Source organism: Esox lucius, chromosome 6 (assembly GCF_011004845.1).
Source record: "Esox lucius isolate fEsoLuc1 chromosome 6, fEsoLuc1.pri, whole genome shotgun sequence".
NCBI classification, from domain to species: Eukaryota; Metazoa; Chordata; class Actinopteri; order Esociformes; family Esocidae; genus Esox; species Esox lucius.
The window spans coordinates 20,805,388-20,829,422 of NC_047574.1; the positions used below are offsets into that span (position 1 = coordinate 20,805,388).

A 24,035-nucleotide genomic window follows, 5' to 3' on the forward strand; every position below is an offset into this window, starting at 1 on the left:
TCTTAACTTGGCAATATTTTCCCTCTCTTCTTTGCAAAAGCGCTCCAAATATGTCAGATTGCGAGGCCCTCTTCAGATCACCCCACAGATGTTCAATTGTATTCAGGTCTGGGCTCTGGCTGGGCCATTCCAAAACATTAATCTTCTTTTTGTGAAGCCATGCTTTTGTGGATTGGGATGTGTGCTTGGGTCATTGTTGTGCTGAAGGGTGAACTTCATCTTCAGCTTTCTAACAGAAGCCTGAAGGTTTTGTGCCAAAATTGCTTGGTATTTGGGACTGCTCATAATTCCCTCCACCCTGACTAAGGCCCCGGTTCCAGCTGAAGAAAAACAGCCCCAAAGCATGATGCTGCCACCACCAGGTTTCACTGTGGATATGGTGTTCTTTGGGTGATGTGCAGTGTTGTTTTCGCGCCAAACATACCTTTGGAATTATGGCCAAAAAGTTCAACCTTGGTTTCATCAGACCATAACACATTTTCCCACATGCTTTTGGAAGACTTCCGTCTTGCCACCCTACCCCATAGCCCATTCATATGTAGAACACAGCCAGTGCAGTTTCTTTAATGTTGCTGTAGGCCTCTTGGAAGCCTCCCTGACCAGTTTTCTTCTTGTCTTTTCATCAATTTTGGAGGGACGTCAAGTTCTTGGTAATGTCTCTGTTGTGACATATTTTCACCACTTGATGATGACTGTCTTTACAGTGTTCCATGGTATATCTAATGCTTTGTAAATTATTTTGTACCCTCCTCTTGACTGATATCTTTCAACAAGCATCCCTCTGATGCTTTGGAAGCTCTCTGTGGACCATGGCTTTTGCTCAGAGATGCAACTAAGAAAATGTCAGGAAAATCCTACTAGAACAGCTGAACTTTATTTGTGATTAATCAGAGTCACTCTAAATGATGGCAGGTGCGTAATGACTTCTATTTAACATGAGTTTGAATGTGATTGGTTAATTCTGAACACAGCCACATCACTAGTCAGAAGAGGGTGTGCACACTTATACAACCAGGTTATTGTAAGGTTTTCATTTTCCATTTTTCCCCTTGATGATTTCAGTTATTTTTAAATTGAAATGTTCACATTATAGCTCACATTAAAAGTGGAAAAAGTTCTGACTTTTTCCTCATTCTTTTACATCACAAAAACCTGGCATTTTAACAGGGGTGTGTAGACGTTTTACATCCACCGTAGTTCTTTACAAGATTTGCATAGAAACAAAATCTGAAAAACAAAAGACATTGGATATTTAATCCCTTTATTGAAACAAAATAACAGTATCAATAATAAAAGGGCTAATAAAGCTATAAATATCAGTGACAAATGAACAAGCATACAGAACACACACATATATTAGCGTCACAGGAATACCACTTGATAATATTTCATTTCAGTGAGGGATTGCAGGTGTGGCATGCACAGTTCAAACCTCACCAGCGTGAAGCTGCAACTTTCCGATTCTTCACAACTGCACTGATTTTAGATCAATGCAAGGTCGGCTTATATTGTCAGTGAAGACTGGCTTCTCATGTACTCCCCATCTGACCCCAAATCAGTACTATGGACAACCATGTCCGGTGCTGAAATGATGAAAGCCCTGCAGTAAAATAAGGTGATGGCTAACTCATAACAAGACACTTAATCAACAGGGTTGATATTTCACACCTAAATATAGAAAATATTCAACTCCAATCTTGCCGGTATTGGATGAGACCAGAATCTATGAACCGCGATTCAGACACGATCACATCTAACAGGCGGGCAGGTGAGTGCTAGATTATGTACATTCTTGAGTGCACTGGTTTCGTCTATGTTTAGTGGAGCTTAGGTGAGGCTAAAATAGACAGAAGCAAAGAAAAGCACTTACAAAGACAGTGGGACAGAGAGAAGCAGGTCGTATTCAATAGGGCACACAGTCATAAAAATGTTTTGGAACCAAAAATAAATACGAGCTCCAGATTGGGCAAGTTCAGGTAACTCCTAGAGGTTTCACCACATTTCTTTTGGTGCCTATTGAATATGAACCTGGACAGACAGGCAGGCTGAGTTGGACACATTCTTGGGCGATGTATCTGGCTGGGTCGTGTCGGTTGTGGGTTATGCCCGGTAGAGAAGGATCCTCTCTGCGCAGACCTGACCGACCAGTCTGGCGTACTGCTCTACCTCCGCCTCATCGTTGGAGCCCTTGCGTTTGCGGGCAAAGGCGGCGTACGGCATGACAGCCCGCCTGTACAGCACCAGTAGACGGCCCAGATCCTTTAGCACTTTTTTATCACCTAGAAAGGGACAAAGAGACCAGCGGTGAACTCAGTGATGCGTTGCTGAAATACATGGAACAAGAAATCCTATCTGTTCTAAACAAGATGTTTTTAGCTGAGTGTTCGGTAACGTGACATCCTTACAAATAGACCACCAAGTAGAATGGAATCCAATCACAAGCCAAACTAAGCAGCTCAATCCATTTGCTTTGAAGTACTGGGGCCTAGTATTTGGCAGGCCCTTTCTCATACACCTTTGCTGGCATGGACAGGGCGTTAAGAGCATGCATGATAATTCCAGGAACTGTTAGATATCTACATATTCTTAAACACTGAGCCATAGAGACGAATTGGTCCAATTTTGGGTTGTTCACAAAGCCTTGCTCCTGGCCAACTTGCCCAAATCCGTCTCTTGTTAGGCGCTCAGACATTAAAGCTATCAATGAGTTTCCTGAAGACTGGACAGTAAATAACAGCTTTTTAAAAATCAGGAAGGCTTAACAGGCTTTGTCTTTGGTAGAGTTGGAAAAAAGAGCAAGAAAGCAGGCAACCCATGTTCGATGCACCTTGAGGGACCCTGGGACTTTGAGGTAGCACAAGGCACGGGGATTTCGCTATGATTAACCCTTCTTTTAAGGCCTAAAATCTAAACGAAACGTAAATGGAGATTTTTTTTAAGGTCTTAGATATATACCGCACCCCCACATGTGGAAGCGTCCGGAAGCATGGGGGGGGGGGGGGGGGGTTGTGGCAGTGGAGCCATGTGGCGACACGTAAGACAAACAGAAGGAAAGTTATGATGGTTATTAAAAGAGGAAAAATGCACCTCCCCCTTCATTACTTCCCTCTCCTGGTTAGAACTTGGTCCATGTGGTGCCCAGCTGAGGAGGGTGTTATGGACTGTGTGTGGGTTTTTGCTCATGGCTTTAATTTGTAGTGAACTCCCAAAAATATTCCCCCAACTTAGCTCTACAAAAGGCAGTCTCTGCTCTCCAGCGGAGAAGTTCTGGAACAGACAAAGACGACAGAAACAATGAGTTTACTTCTGATAACCTGCCCACTGGCTTATCCGCTTGTAATAACCTGCCCATTGGCTTATCCGCTTGTAATAACCTGCCCATTGGCTTATCCGTGTTTACTGTGCCAACATCACCAGGACCCAGACAATCTATGGAAAATCAGAAAGCCATTTGCACTCTGTGACAAACAGGATTGAAACGGGATCGAAAGAGTTGTGGGCCAGAAGGAGAAGACAGGACCGTAAGCGTGGTATCTTGGGACATATTATGCTTTCTTGACAGAGCAGGAAACGACAGAAGAATCTGATTTCTTTTCTGAAAGAGAGGATGGGTTTTCCCATACATGCTGCAGCAGTATGTGCACGTGACAGGGGCACTGACCTCCAGACCACACTAGACTACTGAATATCATAGAATTAGAGACGCTTCATCAATGAAAATAATGACATCAGAGATTAACTAGGAAAATGAAGCAGGGGGGAGATGGCCACTAATGACTCACTCTGTACACTTTCTGACTTCTGTCAACATGTGTTTCTCTACAGCTCAGCACAACAGTTTGTTGAAGAATATTTCCACTGGGTTTACTAAGACAGAAGGCACTGGAAAAAGCCCTTGGGCTCTGAAACTTACTTTCTAACTCTCTCCATCCACAGGCAAATATCTGTTGTTATTGAGTGAGATATTATTGACACCACAGTGTTGATTCATGTTTGTTTAAACATGCTTAAATCTCATCTCAGACTTTTTTCCAACCAAAAGTTGTTTTATTCTCCTCCTCAAAAAATACTGATTAGCGAAAACCAAGCCTCCATCAGCAACATCCCCCAATAAAAAAAAAAAAAAAACAGTCCAAGAGGCTTAAAAAAAGCTATATGTTGTGCATTTAGTTTTTGTCCATTGTGATCAAAATTCATAACATTTCATTGACATTGCCTGCTATGCCTCCTAGAGCGGCAGTGTTGACGAGCGAATGGAACGCTGTTAGCACTGTGCTATCTGGCGTCGATGCCCGGATGGAGCGCTGCTAGCGGGGACACCGACGTTCTGGTGCCTGTCTATCACTTTGACCGCATCGGAATGGAGCCAGCAGGCTGTTTCCTCCAGAGTACAGCAGAGACGAAGAGAATATTAAACAGTGTGTGTTCTAAGTGGCATTGTGTTCCCTACATAGTGTACTACTTTTCCCTATAGCCCTAATAACAGGAGTGCCCCTACATGGGAAATGGGGTGCCATTTGGAACAGTCATAAACTGAGGAGCGAGAGGCAGAGGCTTTTAGCTGCCCAATTAACCTCGCCAATAACACTGTGCAGAGCTGTCACAAGGTCTCTCTCTCGCTCTCGCCGTCAGACAATCCAAACATCCGCTCCACTTATAAACAGAGCTCTTTCGCCATTCCGCGTTTGTTTGCCCCCCCCCCCCCACCACCACCATCTATCGTCCCAGTCATCCCCCTTTCCTCCAGGGCTCGCCTGCTGAGCAGCCCCGGAACTCTTCGCTCTGTCAGGACCACCGGATGTCCACTGACACGGACCACAGGGAGGGCAGACTGCTTCCAGGTCAGAGGTCACAGGTAAAGAGGGGACAGTAGAGTCCGGAGTGACAGGGTCGGGACCGAGCTGAGGCAACTACCCATGACTCAGACAAGGTGCTCCGAGGCTGACACCCCTGGATCGTCCATCCAATTTGCAAAGAGGATACCAGAAGGAGCAAATTTTTTTGATCTATAGTTCCTTTATATAAACAGGGAAGTCAAAAGAGAAGGACAACTTTCAAGTGAGCTCCAGCCAAGAAATGAGTTGATTTGTGGGTTCCAAGTGCGTCCGTTCTATGTTGTTACATCACCACTGATTACAATAAGATAATTTAACTAGAGGCACGTGAAGAAAGCAGAGAGGCGCGACAGATCTGGACTAAAAGCCAGTCACTCATTAAAACCACTCAGAGCCTACCTAACAACTTCCAATTCTCAATCCCTCTGTCTTGGCCATGACAGGGGGATCTGAAGGAGAGGTAAGAGGGGGTTAGGACTCTCTCACTAGATGGAAGGATGGAGTGATCCACTCAGGATGAGCGTCTTAGCGCTCTAGCCAGACACAGGAGCTGGTGGTACTTGTCATGAGCGTAACTGAAGTGCCTCTGACAACCAGTCTTAGAGAGACCGAGCGACTGATGAGGACACGAGCCAGACACGTAACAATGCAGACACATGGCTTTTTTTCTTTTTACTGCGTGTGTGCAAACGTTATTTGTGTGTTATTCCACAGTTACTCTGGGTGCTCTCTCAGACTAGGACTCGGAGAAGAAGAAAAGAAGGCATCACTCGCTCCTCCCGGTGGCCTGGCACCATGCCGTCTGACTTTACCACCTGAACACACGCTTCCAATAGTTAGCACTGGTTAAGGTACAGCGAAACCACAGGCACTCGACCAGGCGGGGAGGGAGAGAAGTGTGCGTGTTGGCGCCAGTCTGCAACACTTAAGGTTCGGGGGTGGGGGGGTGCACCCTATAACAAGTGTTTACCCTAAGGAAAGAGCATTGCTCCCATGTCTCTGTAAAACAAACAGAGATTACAACAGTGTGTGTGAGAGATAGAGAGTGGCCCCGAGTTTAGAACATGCCTGAGGTCAGACAGAGCTAGGAGTCTGGGCTCACAGCTTCAGTCATGTAACCTGTGCCCTGTTTCCACACACCAGTGTAAACTTTAAGATTTGCACTCCCCACACACACTTCACTACCAGAGGGCCTCCATCTTATAGAGAACCAGCAACCCCCTTCAGCATCAATGACAGCGTGCATTCTTCTGTAGTATTTGTCTATGAGGCCCCGAGTTCTTGCAGGTGGTATAGCCGCCCATTCGTTTTGGCAAAATGCCTGCCGGTCATGCAAAGTCTTTGGTCGTCTTGCATGAACCACACATTAAGGTCAGGAGACTGTGATGGCCACTCCAGAACCTTCACCATATTCTGCTGTAACCACTGGAGGGGTCAAATTGGCCTTGTGCTAAGGGTCATTGTCGTGCTGGAAAGTCCAGGAGGGTCCAAATACGCCGCTTTCGTGCAAAATAATGCAAATTGCCTGCCAGTTTTTTATGATAGCATGCTGCATTCATCTTGCCATCAATTTTCACAAGATTCCTTGTGCCTTTAGAGCTCACACACACCCAAAACATCAGTGAGCCACCACCATGCTTCACAGTGAGGATGGTATTCTGTTCACTATAGGCCTTGTTGACCATCCTCCAAACATAGCGCCTATGGTTGTGACCATAAAGCCCTATTTTGGTCTATCATCATCTTCCGCCTATCCGGGGCCGGGTCATGGGGGCAGCAGTCTAAGCAGAGATGCCCAGACATCCCTCTCCCTAGACACTTCCTCCAGCTCTTCTGGGGGGACACCGAGGCGTTCCCAGGCCAGCCGGGAGACATAGTCCCTCCAGCGTGTCCTAGGTCTTCCCCGGGGTCTCCTCCCGGTGGGACGGGACCGGAACACGTTCCGGAGGCATCCGAAACAGATGCCCAAGCCACCTCAGCTGACCCCTCTCGATGTGGAGGAGCAGCGGCTCTACTCTGAGCTCCTCCCGGGTGACCGAGCTTCTCACCCTATCTCTAAGGGATCACCCAGCCACCCTGCGGAGAAAGCTCATTTCGGCCGCCTGTATCCGGGATCTTGTCCTTTCGGTCATGACCCAAAGCTCACTCCAAATTACAGTTTGCCAGGAGCAGTGAGGCGTGTCAAGGTGTTGTCAGTCATATTGTAACTGGGCTTTTTTGAGGCATTTGCACAGTAAAGGCTTCTTCCTGGCAACTCGACCAGGCAGCTCATTTTTGTTCAAGTATCGTCATATTGTGCTCCTTGAAACCACAACAGGGCAGCCTGTATTTCTCCTGAGGTTACCTGTGAGTTTTTCTTTGTATCCTGAAAACATTTGCTGGCTGTTTTGCCTGAAATCTTTCTTGTTCTACATGTCCTTGGTTTGGTATCAAGAGATCCCTACATTTTCCACTTCTTAAAAAGTGGTTGAACAGTACTGACTGGCATTTGCAAGGCTTTGGATATCTTTTTATATCCTTTTCCATCTTTACGAAGTTCCATTACCTTGTTACGCAAGTCAGCTCTTTTCTGCTCCCCATGGCTCAGTATCTAGCCTGCTCAGTGCATCCACGTGAGAGCTAACAAACTCATTGACTATTTATACACAGACACGAATTGCAATTTAAAAAGCCACAGGTGTGGGAAATTCACAGTTAATTGCCATTTTTACCTGTGTGTGTCACCTTGTGTGTCTGTAACAAGGCCAAACATTCAAGGGTATGTAAACTTTTGATCAGAGCCATTTGGGGGATTTCTGCTATCATAATGATTTAAAAAGGAGCCAAACAACTATGTGATAATAAATGGCTTCATATGATAACTATCCTTAAGTAAAAATGTTTTGCATGATCAGTCATATTTTCAAAATCAATGCCATCATTTCACAATTTCTGCCCGGGTATGCAAACTTTTGAGCACAACTGTTTGTTTATAATCTGTAGACTACACAGAATGTTTATGTCAATGCTTACTGTAGAGTTGCCTATAATTATGTAATTTGCTGGCCAAAAGGTGAAAGACCATGAATTTTTATTGTTATTGCCATTGTTCTTGTTTGTCAGTATGGTAATAACCCAGAAAAAAGCCAATGTGCTGTTTATCCGTGAGATCTGCTGTAGTTACTTAATATGGGTGCATTTGGTGCTGGCAATAGGCAAACAAAACGTGAAAGGGAACCGTTCTGCCTTTGCTTGTAATTCACACAGCCAGGCAAAGATGTTGTATTTTTAACTGCCCAAATATATCATTGCTAACATTAGTAATTAGTACATTATGTAGGAGAGCTATGGTACAATTAGCCTTTAATGTGATCTGGGGAACTAACCCTAAAATATGTGCTCCTTTAAGGCTTAGCTATAGCATTAATACTATGTGGATTTACCCCATTGTAGTTCAAATTTAAAGATGCTTTATGGAATTTTGGCCACTGGCTGTAAAAGTGTCATTGTTGATCAACAACGTGTCCTGAAAAATTAAAGGCGTCCTATGCAGCATTTTCCATTTAAAATATCCAAAAATACCCCTTACATACCATCAGTTAACGTTAAAAACAGTCTCTAGCAGTGCCAGGACTGACACTATCCCCAGTGCCACGGTTGCAAGCAAAACTTAGAAGGCTGGGATGTTCGTAGGTGTATACTTCCTTGAAGGTGTATAAGGTGAAGGCCAATGACAAGCTTTGTTTGGGTTCATGTAGTCCTACATGGAGTGTTCCAAAAACAAAAATATACAGAAGCAACACTAGAATAAGACAAAGCACAGAGTAAAATGTGGGTACATTTTGCATTTGATGGCTGACGTTTGCATGAACAGTGGTGCAGAGTTGCCCACCTTTCTATTTCACAAGTAGGTTACATCACCTTATTTAGCTAGTTGGCTGGATAGTCAAGGAAAAATATGTGTAAGTTACTAGATTGATGATGATGGAGAAACAATTATACTACGTAGAAAATCATTTTATGTTCCTGTTTATTTTAATTATATGAGCGCAAATACGTTTTAGGAAGGTTTCTCCAAAGTCTCTGGTCAAGACAATAAGCTAATGTTAGCTAGCCAAGTTGTGTCCAAGCAGACACTCCTTGACTCAATTTATTGCTGGAAAATAGCATTACAACCTGGTGTTCTATGTAAAATGTTAAGAAAAACATGCATGCACTGTGGGCTGTTTGACCAAACCTAAAGCATAAGTGGACTTTGCTCAGAGGAAACAATTATATTGCTTTCTAGCTAGATTTAGCCTTTTGCAAACTGGTCAAAGGGTTAAAGCTAACTCAGTTAAAGCTAACTAGCACAATTACGGTTTCATGTTCGCTAAATAGCCATCAACAAGTCTCTGAAATACGGCAATGTATATAATGCACTAGACAGCCCAGATAACGTTTTGATTGGTTTAGTTGTTTAATTCTGTGTTACGTATTTATGGAAAGGGCCCATCAACTTACTGTAGTAAGGATAGTGTCAGAGTTGTAGAACACATATTCAACTCACTGATGATATGTGGCGTTAAAGTGGCATTACAAGTTGCATAGTGCACCTTTAAGTAATGTGCCAATATGTGACCCATGTTATCAAAATAATTTTCTTTCAAATGTAATGGCTAACTGAGGTATGATCATGATTATACTTATAAGTCATGCACATATAAACTACATATAAAATATATAGATAAAATGAATTCGCAGAAGTCTCAGAATATATCTTTAATGCTAACCCTGAAATATTTTGTGGAAAGTGATCTCATGGTTTCTATATGTGATGATGGATATAATGGAAATCTCTACTTGAATATTTTGCTATATTCTGCGAAAATAGCTCAAAAGTTGACAAGTCCCCAATTGGGCTCTACGGTCTCTTTCACAAAACCCTTCCTGCTGTATTTTTGTAAAGACAATAGTTACTGCCGCTAGCTTGTACCAACCCCATCTGAAAGCCTCAATCAACATGGCTTTGGGGGATAGCTGTAACACAAGCATTGAAATGTGCTGGCACCACGTTGTCAACACTAAACGCCAAAGCCTAATATAATACAAGCTGCACAGGAGAGAAAGTACTGCTGTTAGACACACAAACACTATAGGGCTGAGAACAGCCATGGAACTCACCATACAGAGGCAACTCCAATCGTGGAAGGGCCTAAACAATTGGTATTTGTTTCTACTTCGTAGTTTTGTTCCCTCACCTGCTGTCCTAGGTCGGGAATCAGTCCCTTATTAGGAGATGATGAAAACCAGAAGTGTTTGGGCCCTCCGGGACGGAAGTTTTCTACCCTTGGTTAACATTATATGATTCAGTGGTCTAAACAGAACAGCTGCAGAAGGACAAGAGGTGACTAAACTGTCGTTCTGACCTTGAGCAAGACGGTTAACCTTAATTGCTAAGTGACTGGTATGAAACAAATTCTGATCTATTGGCTGTGACCTCAGTCTCCAAGGGTGAGAGTGGGGTACACCTACTTATTATACAACTTGAACATGTGTGAAATAAGACAAACATATGCACCAACCCAGTGATGAGTCATGGAAATGTAAGTGCCGAAAACAACTAAAGATTTACAACAAGCTATGATGGAAAAATCCTGGAGTGTTGGTTCTGACAGCAAATTACAGCAAAAACATGATGTGATCATAGACGGCAAAATGCAACTACCCAATGTTCCTCCACCACTAACATATGCCCACATGACCCTTGCCGTAGACTTCCATTTGTTTTATATTTTTAGTCGCAACTCTCTGAATGACAACCTCAGCTCTGGCCTGTGCTAAGCAAACCACCTTGACTATCAATATACAACAATGCGAGTACCTCTTTAATGCACAGTATAGACCTTTACCAACGATCGATAATTGAGAAGTCAGACATACATGCATTAAGTCATTAAATCATGTTCAGTGACAATGACTTGTTTTTACAAACTGTCTCTCAAAATACCCATAAAGCTTGAAATGGGTGTGGTTCTTTCACTTCGATGAAAAGAGCATAGGAAACATTCAAGTGTAGAAAGCAATGAAGGTTTCTTATTCGGGATGGACGTTAAAGATGATGTTGGCAAGTCATAAGGTCACAATAAAATCCACAAACTCTTTTACAGGACCTTTCCTCATAGCCATGGGACGGATTCATTTGACATCAGACAAAAGATTAATAGTGGGACTACAGAAACTATATAAAAGTTTTGTTACGACATGTAACTACTTGAATTTGCCTAGTTAAAAACACACTTCTTCTGTTTTGAAGCATTCTGCTGCTGACCATAGCCTTGCCATATACCTCGCCGTAACGTTTGACCTGAAAAGTCCACTGAGGTAAGAGGGGAGTGGAGGGGGAAAGAGTGGCGGCCAGGGGAGGAGCACAGGCAGAGGCACGGTCAGTTTTTCCGTAACCGCTCCCCAACGTCTACAGTGTTCTACCTCCCTGCATGGCACCAGCTCCAACAGTGACATCAGTCTGTTGACACAATAATAGAAAATGTCTCTCTCCCACTCTCTGCTTGTGTGTGTCTCTCTCTCAGTCTCCCTCTCTCATGGTCAACGGTACCCACTTCCATCCCTCCATAAACGTGCACAAGCACCCACAAAAATCCCCATGACGATAGCAAAACGAGGGAAGTTGGACATCGCAATAGTCATGCATAAAGCGTGAGCGTGTGAGACAAAGACGCATCAGCAGCGATTATCCACTTGTAGTCTGCCATAGACACTCAAACTCTTAAACTTCAGTGGATTTTCCTTTTAACTTTCTAAATATCAGAATGGTTTGTTGAGGAGTTTCTCTTTGACAAAGGATCTGCAAGACTCTGTCCTGAACACTTGTTTCCATAGCCAGAGATAAGCCAGTAGAAATCTGAGCCAGGCTAAGTGGGGAAGAGCTAAAGTGTTTGGATGCACCATGGGAGCTGGGAATTCCAAATCCTTCAAATCACAGAATGCATACAGAGCTATTAGCGATGCTTTTAACCAACTGTTGTGGGGTCATACAGGTCAAATTGCTAGTAATCTTTTTTAAACAGTTTTGCTCATAAGTTTGCATACCCTGGCAGAAATAGTGACATTTTTACTTTTATTTAAGGATAGTGATCATATGAAGCCATTTATTATCACATAGTTGTTTGGCTAATTTTTAAATCAAATCGACCAAATGGCCCTGATCAAAAGTTTACATACCCTTGAATGTTTGGCCTTGTTACAGACACACTAGGTGACAAACACAGGTGAAAATGGCAATTACAGGTGAATGCACTGAGCAGGCTAGATACTGAGCCATGGGGAGCACAAAAGAACTGTCAAAAGACCTCCGTAACAAGGTAATGGATCTTTATAAAGATGGAAATGGATATAAAAGGAAATCCAAAGCCTTGCAAATGCAAGTTACTACCAGTTCAATCACTAATTAAGAAGTGGAAAATGTAGGGATCTCTTGATACCAACCCAAGGTCAGCCAAAACTGCCAGAAGAATTTTACGGGATACAAAGAAAAACCCACAGGTAACCTCAGGAGAAATACAGGCTTCTCTGGAAAAGGATGATGTGCTTGTTTCAAGGAGCAGAATGCGACGATACCTGAACATACTTGAACGATGATACATGGTCGAATGACATGAGATCTCAAACATGCAGTTCATGCAAGACGACCAAAGACTTTGCATGACCTGGAGGCATTTTGCCAAGACAAATGAGCAGCTATACCACCTGCAAGAATTCAGGGCCTCTATTACAAAAGACTGCACGCTTTCATTGATGCTAAAGGGGGCAATACATAGTATTAGGAACTGAGGTTATGCAGACCTTTTGAACAGGGGTCAGTTAATTTTTTTCTTTGTTGCCATGTTTTGTTTTATGATTGTGCCATTCTGTTATGACCTGCAGTTGAATGTGAATCCCATAAGAAATAAAAGACGTGTTTTGCCTGCTCACTCATGTTTTCTTTACAAAGGGTACATACACTCACCTAAAGGATTATTAGGAACATCATACTAATACTGTGTTTGACCCCCTTTCACCTTCAGAACTGCCTTAATTCTACGTGGCATTGATTCAACAAGGTGCTGAAAGCATTCTTTAGAAATGTTGGCCCATATTGATAGGATAGCATCTTGCAGTTGATGGAGATTTGTGGGATGCACATCCATGGCACGAACGTCCCTTTCCACTGGCATTTAAACGATGCCCAATTGGCTCTAAGGGGCCTAAAGTGTGCCAAGAAAACATCCCCCACACCATTACACCACCACCACCACCACCACCAGCCTGCACAGTGGTAACAAGGTATGATGGATCCATGTTCTCATTCTGTTTACGCCAAATTCTGACTCTACCATCTGAATGTCTCAACAGAAATCGAGACTCATCAGACCAGGCAACATTCTTCCAGTCTTCAACTGTCCAATTTTGGTGAGCTCGTGCAAATTGTAGCCTTTTTTTCCCTATTTTTAGTGGAGATGAGTGGTACCCGGTGGGGTCTTTGCTGTTGTAGCCCATCCGCCTCAAGGTTGTGCGTGTTATGGCTTCACAAATGCATTGCTGCATACCTCGGTTGTAACGAGTGGTTATTTCAGTCAAAGTTACTCTTCTATCAGCTTGAATCAGTCGGCCCATTCTCCTCTGACTTCTAGCATCAACAAGGCATTTTCGCCCACAGGACTGCCACATACTGGATGTTTTTCCCTTTTCACACCATTCTTTGTAAACCCTAGAAATGGTTGTGCATGAAAATCCCAGTAACTGAGCAGATTGTCTGGCACCAACAACCATGCCACGCTCAAAATTGCTTAAATCCCCTTTCTTTCCCATTCTGACATTCAGTTTAGAGTTCAGGAGATTGTCTTGACCAGGACCAGACCCCTAAATGCATTGAAGCAACTGCCATGTGATAGGTTGATTAGATAATTGCATTAATGAGAAATTGAACAGGTGTTCCTAATAATCCTTTAGGTGAGTGTATATTACCAATTCTCCAAGGGTATGCAAACTTTTGAGCACAACTGTAAAATAAGGAGTTTGCGATTATTGACTATATGAAAAAGGTGGGAACATTGTTCTCTTGTCAAATATGAATAGCTTTAAAATCAGTTTTTAAAAGCAACACAACCACAGATTCCTGGTTGTGGCACAGCGTTAATGCCCAGATGCCTTGCAGAGGCTCAGCACGGTGCAGGGTTAGTCTCAGACAAGGGCTGCTTGCCTTTTCGGGACACTGAACTGTAAAATGGAAAGGTCACTGTAGAACATTTTTGTATTTCTACAAATGGAATCAGTGGGGGAACCCATAAAATGTATTTGAAGGACCCTTTCAAATGAAATCCATCATTTATTTTTTCTTTAATAACCGACGACATTGCACAGAGCTTCAGTGTGATAAACCCCTAAATTAATTTTTAGAATGTAGAGACCCCTGTGGTAGGCTGGGCGTGTGCAACCTCAATCATGGTGGTTTGCCAGTACTTCCAGGATAATGGGCAGTGTGATAGGAACGGCTTGGCGAAATCAGCATGGGAGGAACATCTTGATCTTCAACTCACCAGGGCCTGTCAGGAGTTGCTGCAACGAGGCAAAGACACTTGCGTACATTTGGACGTATTTTGATTCTATTTCCCCCCACAAACAATCACAACACAAATATTGTCGCCACTGAGAATAACAGGTTTAAAATTACGGTTCAAAGCAAACCCAGTAGAGAGAAACCGGTTTAAAAGGATGTGTGTGCATGGGTGTTCTGATGTGAATTCTTTCACAACTCTGAGAAGAGCAGAGAAATGTAGAGTCAGCGGAGTAGGACGCTGAGAGGAGGAGGAGGGAGGGAGAGAGACGAGTGTGTGTGCGACTGAAAGTACATTCAAGTACCCCACTTGGTAGTTACCAGGAGTGAAGCCCCCACCAACCCCCCTTCCCCCCTTTTCCTCCCAACCATGGCGTCTGCTGGTCGGCCCAGCTATTATCACTTATATCATTATTCTTGCAATAATAACACTGGGTGCCTCCCGAATGCTGCTCCACTCCCTTTATAGGGTACACTACTTCTAACTGCGGGGATCCCATAGGGCAATGGTGAAAAGTGCACTATGTAGGGAACAAGGCACTATTTTGGACGCTGGGTCCAAAGTGGAGCCGGTTGAGCCAGCGCACAATCTGACCAGGGGTCGGAGACCGCGCCGTGTCTGGAGCCAACCCAGAAAGGTTTCAACATACAAGGATGTTGTATTTCGATCGCACTCGGACGAGTGGGTTCATGCGTGGGTTCATCCAGGCACACGCCTGCATCCAAGACAGCTTGTGAATACCGTCCAACAGCTGGGACTCCTGCTGGGGTCGTATAATGTGGGGAATGTTGCAGTGCTAAACAAATGAGACTAGTTTTCAGCTCGTTTTGTTCTAGCTTGGTAGAGTATAAAACCACCTTTACATGAAATCAAATTCTGGCGATGTGTAAATGTAATTGGAATTTAAGTGATTCTGATCAGAGAATGAAAGCCCCTCAAAACTTTGAATGTGTCTGTTACCATCCTAGAGTCAATTACTACTAATGACACAAATTAAATTGGTATAACTTGAAAACACAAAATTGATTTATAGTGCAGTCCATAAATATTTGGACTGTGACTTAAGTTTTGTTGTTTTGGCTCTGTACTCCAGCACATTGGATTTCAAATTAAACTATGACAAAGAGGTTAGTGCAGACTGTCAGCTTTAATTTCAAGTGGTATTCACCAAGTTTCCAAAACATGCTGGGACACAGCATAAAATGCAAATATAAACAGAATGCATTGACATGCAAATAATGTATCCCTATTTTTAATTAAAACTAGTACAAAGACACTATATCAATGTTGAAATTGAGAAATGTATTGTTTTTGGAAAAATACATGCCCATTGTGAATTTGATGCCAGCATATACATAAAATACATGAAGAAAAAAGACAGGGGCATGTTTACCACTGTGTTGCATCACCTCTTCTTTCTACAATGTAAGCATTTGGGAATTGAGGAGCCACAAATTGATGTAGTTTGGAAACTGAAATGTATTCCCATTATTGCTTGATATAGGATTGCAACAGTTCAGGCTCTTCTTTTTTGTATTTTTCGTTTCATAACGCGTTTTCATAATTGTTTTAAATGGGTGACAGGTCTGGACTGCAGGCAGGCAAGTTTACTAGTTTTAGTATGGAGCCATGCTGTTGTAATAACTGCAGAATGTAGTTTGGCATTGATGAAACAAGCAAGGCCTTCCCTGAAAAAGTAGTCTTCTGGATGGCAGCACATGTCGCCCAAAACCTGTATATATTGTTCAGCATTAATAGTGCCTTCACAGAAGTGCATGTCACCCATACCATCATGGATGGTGGCTTTTCAACTGCGCGCTGATAAGGAGCCGGATGTTCCCTCTCCTCTTCAGTCCGGAGGACGCAGCGTCCATGATTCCCAAAAATTATTTCTAATTTTGATTTGTCAGACCACAGGACAGTTATCCACTTTGCCTCAGTCCATAGTAAATGAGCTTGGGCCCAGAGAAGGGGGCGGTAGTTCTGGATGTTTTTATATCTGGTTTCTTCTTTGCATGGTAGAATTTTCACCTGCATTTGTGGATACATTGATGTACTGTGTTCACAGACAGTGGTTTTCGGAAGTGTTCCTGAGACCATGCAGTGATTTCCACTACAGAATCGTGTCTGTTTTTAATGAAGTGCCGCCTGAGGCCCCGAAGATCACAGCCATTCAATATTGGTTTTCGGTCTTGTCCCTTGAATACAGGGATTTCTCTGGATTCTCTGAATCTTTTAATGATATTATGTACCGTAGATGATGAGATCCCCAAAATCTCTGCAATTTCATGTTGAGAAACGTTATTCTAAAAGTGTTGCACTATTTGCCTGCACAGTCTTTCACAGTGGTGAACCCCTCCCAGTCCTCACTTCTGAAAGACTCATCCTCTCTGGAATGATCTTTTAATACACAATCATGTTACTGACCTGTTGCCAATTGACTTAATTAGCTGTGTGATATTGCACCAGGTTTCGTTTTTTAGGTTTAGTCAACATATTTAGTATTTGGTGGCAAATCCTTTGCATTTAGCAATCCGTAGACATCACCAGACACTGGGCGTCTTCTCTGGTGATGTTCTGCCAGGCCCGTACTGCAGCCATCTAAAATAATTAGTTGTTTGTTTAATAAAATGTTTAATTTAATTAATATGGTTTATTTAATGTAATAAGAAGCTGATAAACAATCCCATTTTGTTCACAGTCTGGTTTGCTGACATCTGGGTGCCAAAAATTCTGGAGGGCACCATATGTCTGATCAATTTATTCTGATTTGTTGGCATCATGATGGCCTGCTTGAATTGCACGGGCACTTCTTTAGCCCTTGTGTTGTCTTACAACCTACTCCAAATGCAGAGTCTAGAATTTAGACAATGACTGTTCTCTTGTGACTGCAGTAATAATGCAAACAAGACAACATACAACACCTACCTAATATGAAAGCAGTAAATCCATTTGTCCAAATACCCTTACATAGAGTATACCCTTACATAGAGTATACCCTTGCATAGAGTATACCCTTGCATAGAGTATACCCTTACATAGAGTATACCCTTACATAGAGTATACCCTTACATAGAGTATACCCTTACATAGAGTATACCCTTACATAGGGGGACTACAGTACAGGCAAATATGTTATTTCTAAATAAAAATTTAACTCAAATAACAGATTAAAGATGACAGCCTGTACTTTCACCCCATCATCATTATATCATTTAAAACCCAAAGGGCTGGTGGAAAAAGCCAAAACAGAACTTGTGTCACTGTCATTACTTATGGACTGCACTGGAATACAATTTGGCCGTATTGCCCAATCCTACTGCCCACGCTGTGATTGACAGATCACCACAGGTCAGTGGTTTGTGCACCAGTGAGTTGGGCTCAATACCTGCGTCTGGGTCGGGGTTGAAGCGGGCGTAGCGGCTCTGCTCCAAGCTGGGAATGCAGTGCTCTATTGGCACAAAGACATAGGTCTCAGGGCACAAGAGGTCACAAGGCTGGTACTGGCCCTAGACAGAAACACAGAGACAGAGAGAGGCATTTTATTAGCTCATACGTAACAGAAATCACAGCAACCACATCTTGTAAACCCTGGTCCAAGGAGATGGCAACGATAGCTGTTTAGTTCTATTCATAAGATAAAATAAAAGCGCAACAGCCTTCAAGGATATATCCTCAGGGATACTTGAACACTATGCAACATGGGTGGTATAGAAGCTTTCACGGATTTGACAGGAAGCGGTTTCTCAATGCCTGACAGGGACGGTTGTTGTTTAGCAGAGCCGTGAACAAACATTTCTTGACGGGATGGTCAGTGTTCAGTTACACTTGAATAAGTTATGGGCTAAACAGTAATCATCAGGAAGGTGTAAGGACACAACGCGAAAACCGACACATTCAATACAACCTTTGCTGTGATGTGGCAATGGTTGTTTTCGCCGAGCAAGTCCCTGAAATCTTAATCCCCCTGTTCTGTAAGCGCCACATGAGGGCTGAAGGGTAAAAAGGGTGGGGGCGACAACCGAGAGCGCAGCAGATCTTTGGCCCTTTTGGCCTGTCGTTATCAGAGGCCTGGAGACCATCACATGGCTATGAACTAACATCCAGGCAACGCTCAAACAGGCCATCCGCACATCGCACAACACACACACACGCAGTCATTTGCACACATATAAAGTAAACCTGCTGATACAGAACACACTGATACAGATACTAAAAATAGATCTCGCTAACTCTGAGCGCACCACGACACGCGCACACACGCACACAGCCTCTAGGCGACATTACTAAAAGCTATTGCGCTATACCACCTCTCTGACTGGGACAACTCTTCCAGTGGGCCTGTATGTGGAATGCCATGAGAAGGGCTAGTCTTCTCTGCCGGTTCGCTCGCAGGAAAATGAAAGGCAGAGAAATCGGGGGTGCTATTGACAGATTTGCATTTCCTGGCCTGTGTTTACAATACACTCCCCGCTCCACTGCCCCCAGGAGGGTTATAGGGTAGAGAGGGTTAAAGGCAGGGGAAAGAGCAGAATGGCATCCATGAAGGGCGCCGTACCGAAACGTTTCGCAGCAGTTCTTTTCTTCTTAATGGACAATTTCACAAAAGCCCGTCCCGTTTTAGTCCGTTTCCTTCCGTTCAACGCCTCCTGAATGACCCCTGACCCAACACACAGACACACACGAATGGGGACCCACCGGGTAACGGTGACCATGTCCTGAGGATGTGTTAGAGAGTTGACTTAGGCTGCTGTCAACAGGTGAATAGAACGCTAATGGAGAGAACCGCACACTACCCGTCTCTCAACAGTCTCCGACGCTCGCCCGCTGCACCACGGCCTCTCTATGGGCTCCGTCATCACCGCTCAGAAAGCACACAGCACGGCATGTTGCCCTTCCACCCAAACAACCGTGCAGCCCACAGCGGCCTCTCGACGAACAGCGATGGACACGGATGAGAGGGCGGCGGAGGGAGGTGTGGAAGGAGCGACACTGCCACGGATATGTCCGGTACCAGCAGCGCAGCCAGGAAGCAGAACGGACGTGTGAGGACAAGCATCTCGCTACCCAACTCCCCTCCACAGAGACAGACTTGTGACACGGACAATTCAAGCATCTACGAGGACGAGCCCATCGCGTTCTGGGACCTCTGTGGGCCATTCCAAAAAAGAAGTCCACATCCAAAACGACTCTGTATGTTTCCCAAACGTGTGCTTACATTTGACCAGGGTTGGAAGGAGTGCATGATAAAGGGAACAGGTGGAACGATGCATTGACTAGGACTTTCTTTAGGCCAATTTCACAGTACCGGTTGAAGCAATAGCCCTGAATAACATCTAGGCGCTTTCAAAAGTTTTGCGCAAGGAGGTTAAAAGTTTTAAGATGTGGTGAACAAGCCTGAATAACCAGTAATGAGAGACAGAGATGGGTCAGCGCCCAGCCAGAGAAATCAAGCACGTCTCGAAAAAGGAAGCGGGAAAGAACGGAACACAAAATATGAGAAGACACGGATATTCGTGGTCTGGAGTGAGACTGTGAAGAGAAGAAAGGAGTGAGTCTGGCAGGCCACCATCCAGGTTGGTTTCCTTCACTTAATGGACCGGGCAGAGTCCCCAACCGCAAGCTCTCTCCCTCCTCACTTGTTCTCAACTTGTTTCTCTTCTGTCCATTTAACATGCACGATGTAATCATTTATTACCCATCCGCTGCCTGTAGGTACATATACCCAAATCACCCACACCTACCTGCAGGTACAAGAGACCCAAATCACCCACACCTACCTGCAGGTACATAGACCCAAAGCACATATGCTTATCTGTAGGTACGCAGACCCAAATAACCTGTATCTCCGCACACCAGCCATATTCCCTGTGAATAAAGTTACTGAAATGAATTGTATTTATTCGTTGTTACCGAAAAAGACAGCGTAATTACTGTCTTTTCCTTATGTTTATACATTAGTCATTTTCTATTTTATCAATTTTTACCAGTGCTAAACTGTCGGAAATTGAGGCGATATGTAACTCTGATTCTTTCAGACCGGCAAGCTTATTATTTAAGCAGTATTCATGGTTCTCAATCTAATGTTAACCAGTCATTGTGACCCAGAGCGAGTTACCAAATATGCAGAGGTAATGGTAGATATGAAAACCAAAATCTTGCACCTTGTGAATGTCTCATATATAATGCATATTACTGACATGAAGACCAATCAGCAAAAGGTACATTCTGAAGTAATTCCTTTGGAGAACACTAATCTAGGCTGCATTGTTTTCCCCAGGTACAGTATTTGTGAATCCACTGTCAGATTTATTTTCTACACGAATTGACAGGATCAGCCAATATATCCTTTTAGCATAAGGGGCCACCAATAGCTGAGTGTTTAGAGTGTAGGATCAGGAAATTAAAGGTTGTTAGTTTAAATACCTTTTACAAAAAATCTGTTCATTTTTTTCCATTCGACAGCAAGCGGAAAAATACTGACTGAAACAGGCAGGGTATTTTGTCTCTAAAGGTTTTCCGTTGCCAACACAACCCTGGTTTGTAGAGAGACTGAGAGGAGGCATAACAGGGTCTGCCCCGTTACTGATAGAGGCTTGCGTATGGTTGAATGCCTGTTTTCTGGGCAGTCGCCCACTCTCAACTGATAGTGAGGAAAACCGCTGAGAAGTCACAACTGCCCAATTGGCTCCCGCGCTTCACGCACAGTTCCATTTATCTTCATCCTTCGGTCCCTCCCTCCCTTCTCCTCTCTCGCTCCCTGGCCTGCCAAACTCACTCCTTCAGACAGATATGGGAGGTGATGCTGACGGCCTCTGCAAGGCTCATTAACTTCACCACAAAAGAAACAAAGAAAAACAGAGTGTGTGTGTGTGTGTGTACGTACACACGCACGCGAGAGACAGAGAGAGAAAAATAAGAAAAAGAAATAAAGAGTTGAGGAGACGTGGACAAACTTTACAGCACCTCGAGCAGGCTTCTGTCAGGCGTGTGAAGAGAGAGAGGTACTGTAGATGGAAAGGAAAGACAGTAAGGAAAGGAAAGAGTGTGAGAATTAGGTGTGCATGAGTGCAGGGATGGCATTTAACGTCACTGAGACATGAGCTGAGACATGAGCTGATGGAATAGACAGGAGAGGTCATAGTGTCAACAATAAAAGGATGGAATTTTTCTTTTTTTTTTTTATAACAAAACCTGCTCAAAATACTAGATTGAAATTACCACAACACTGGGCCCTAAGGGCAACATTTGGACAGCTGGCTTTGAATAGTAACTATTCATTCGTTGACTAATGGCAAAGAAAGGTTGAAGGACAGAGAAACACTGAATTCTATCAAACACTGGAAAGAGAGATTTAAGCTAAATAATTCAAGGTCCTAAACATTGAATTTCTCATTCTACTCTACTTCTTTTCAAAACTGAAAAATAATGTCCGCAATAAATCTGCTGCAAAAGTGGAAAGATGAGGTTTCACCTTATAACCTACTCGAAAGCGCTGTTGTTGGCTTTGATATTTGATTGATTTCTCCCTGCTATCAAAATTGTCAATGAAGAAAACACACTGATACACATGGATACATTTGTTGCATGTGCACATACAGTCCATAAAAAAGTTAAAAAGCCCAGCCAGATTTCCTGAATTATTTTTCGTTTCCATATTGCCGACCACAACCTAATATTAAATAAATGGGAACTATCGTAAACATATTTAATACAAATGTTATATATTAATTGACACCGTGTAAAAAAAGATTTGCCCCCTGAGACTCAAAAACAGGATACGCCCCCTTTTTAGCAGCAATAACTCCTAACAAACACTTCCTGCAGTTATTGATTCGTTTCTGTGCACTGTGGCGAAATATCGGCCAACTTCACAACAGCCATTTCTGGAATCAAGAGCATGACCTACTTGTTTCAGGTCCAGCCACAATGTCTAAATGGGCTTTAGGCCTGGACTTTGACTATGCGCTTCCAAAACATACCTTTCCCATCCTCAATGATTCTGATTAATTGGCTTGGGTCTAAGAACACTGTCTTACTTTGTGAAACAGCTTCCACACATAACTGGGCCCAGGTCAGCAAAACATTTCCAGTTTTAACTCATCTGTCCATTGTCCTCTTTCTTAATCATCCAAGTGTTTTTTGGCAAACATAAAATTACCATTCATGTTCTTCTTAGTAAGCAATATAATCCAACCTTAAATACCATTAGAAAGACAGAGTAGAAAATTGTAAAGTAAGGAACACTAATTTTTGCTGAGGCGAGTGCCCTGCAGATCAGAAAATCTGAATAAATGTTTACAGCACACATACACATTTGCACACAGTATCCACTAATACATCCGACTTAAGATAAGTAAGAAGTATCCTTTTAAATTTCACAAAATTAGCAAACATAATATGGCCAAAATGTAATATCACACGATGACAGACACAAAGCAGGGGCTCCCTGTCGGAGTGTTTTATTACCAACTCGCTTGAGAGACTAACACATAACTGTCACCTAAACCCACCTTCACTCTCCACTTGCTCACGCACAACTCACACACACCTCACGCTAGGACAAAGGCCCCTGGCTCATACCTGTGATTTATTAGAGACGCAATTAATCCGAGACATAAATCTCGCGCTTCGCTGCGGCCCTGGAATCCTTGTGAAAACCTACACCGCTAGTGCCTTTTCTCTCCTCTCTCCCCCAGGCTGTTGGAGTGTGCTGAGGGGGGAACACGTAACGTCGGCTCAGTGCGAAGGGACAGTTCAGTCCTTCGTACGGTATGGCATGCAGGAAGACGGCGGCAGACAGTAGCGTCGCCGGATTGCGGTAATCTCTAGCCGTGTCAGCGTTTGGTTCTGATCCATTTTTCGGGAGCCTGGGGTTTAATAGTATCCTCTGGTGCAGGCCAGTGCTGTTAGCTAAGGGTCTCAAGGATACAGAATGAAGTAAATGTACACATACATGTGCTCTGAATGTTACTCCATAATGTCACTGCTACTGGTAGACAGCATGCAGAACACACTAAAATGACAGTGTTTCTAACAATGGGTGGTCAACCTATAGGATCATGGGAAATGTATACAACATATACACTGACTAACAGCTGCCCAACATGGTGAGCATAGTCTAGTTAGACACTGTGGGACAGACGGCTAGTTGCTGAGGGCCAGAGCACAAGGAAAGAAACTGCTTGGGAGGAGGGGATTTTAGGAATACGATTAAGGTCTTTCTTTGGGGTGTTCCAATCCAAAGTCAGAGTCAGGTACATCTAATGTAGACCGAAGGGGCGGGTGGAGTCAGGACCATTCCAGTTAGGGGTTCCTTGTTTTAAGCCCACATGTGGTACTCATTTTCTGCTTATATCTCCCCCTGTGGGTGCATGTCTAAAGTGAACCGCCGCGTGACCACTTCCAATGTTCTGGGGGGGGCACCCTTGAGACAACAATCGTTCTGCGCTGTTCAAAGTTGCAATACGGAGTACCCCTAGAAGGGGAAAGTGGTCCCTCTGTAATCTGTTCCCTAACCACGCAGGACTCACTGGCACCGAGGATGAATACAAAACCTGTCTGGATGGCTAATGCGTTGTCGTCAGGGTTGACTCAACCATGGACGAGGGCACTGGAAAACCACTCG

The 24,035-nt window shown here is 43.6% G+C and overlaps 1 protein-coding gene across 5 annotated transcripts in view; it reads right to left on the reverse strand.

Annotated features, from left to right (window-relative positions):
- Window positions 1-1,244: 1,244 nt before the first annotated feature.
- The window catches only part of LOC105010631 (arginyl-tRNA--protein transferase 1), a 76,732-nt gene continuing 53,941 nt past the window's right edge, over window positions 1,245-24,035 (reverse strand). For 2 of the 5 annotated variants that reach the window (XM_010870069.4, XM_010870068.4), the window contains exons 12-13: window positions 17,796-17,916; window positions 1,247-2,279 (exon numbers count right to left, since the gene is read on the reverse strand). In XM_010870069.4, coding sequence (XP_010868371.2) covers window positions 2,101-2,279; window positions 17,796-17,916 — 300 coding nt within the window. In that variant the 3' untranslated portion in view covers window positions 1,247-2,100. Of the gene's footprint in view, window positions 2,280-3,011; window positions 3,268-17,795; window positions 17,917-24,035 lie in introns of those variants that run through there. The other 3 variants (XM_010870071.5, XM_010870067.4, XM_020047405.3) reach the window with 3 other exon arrangements.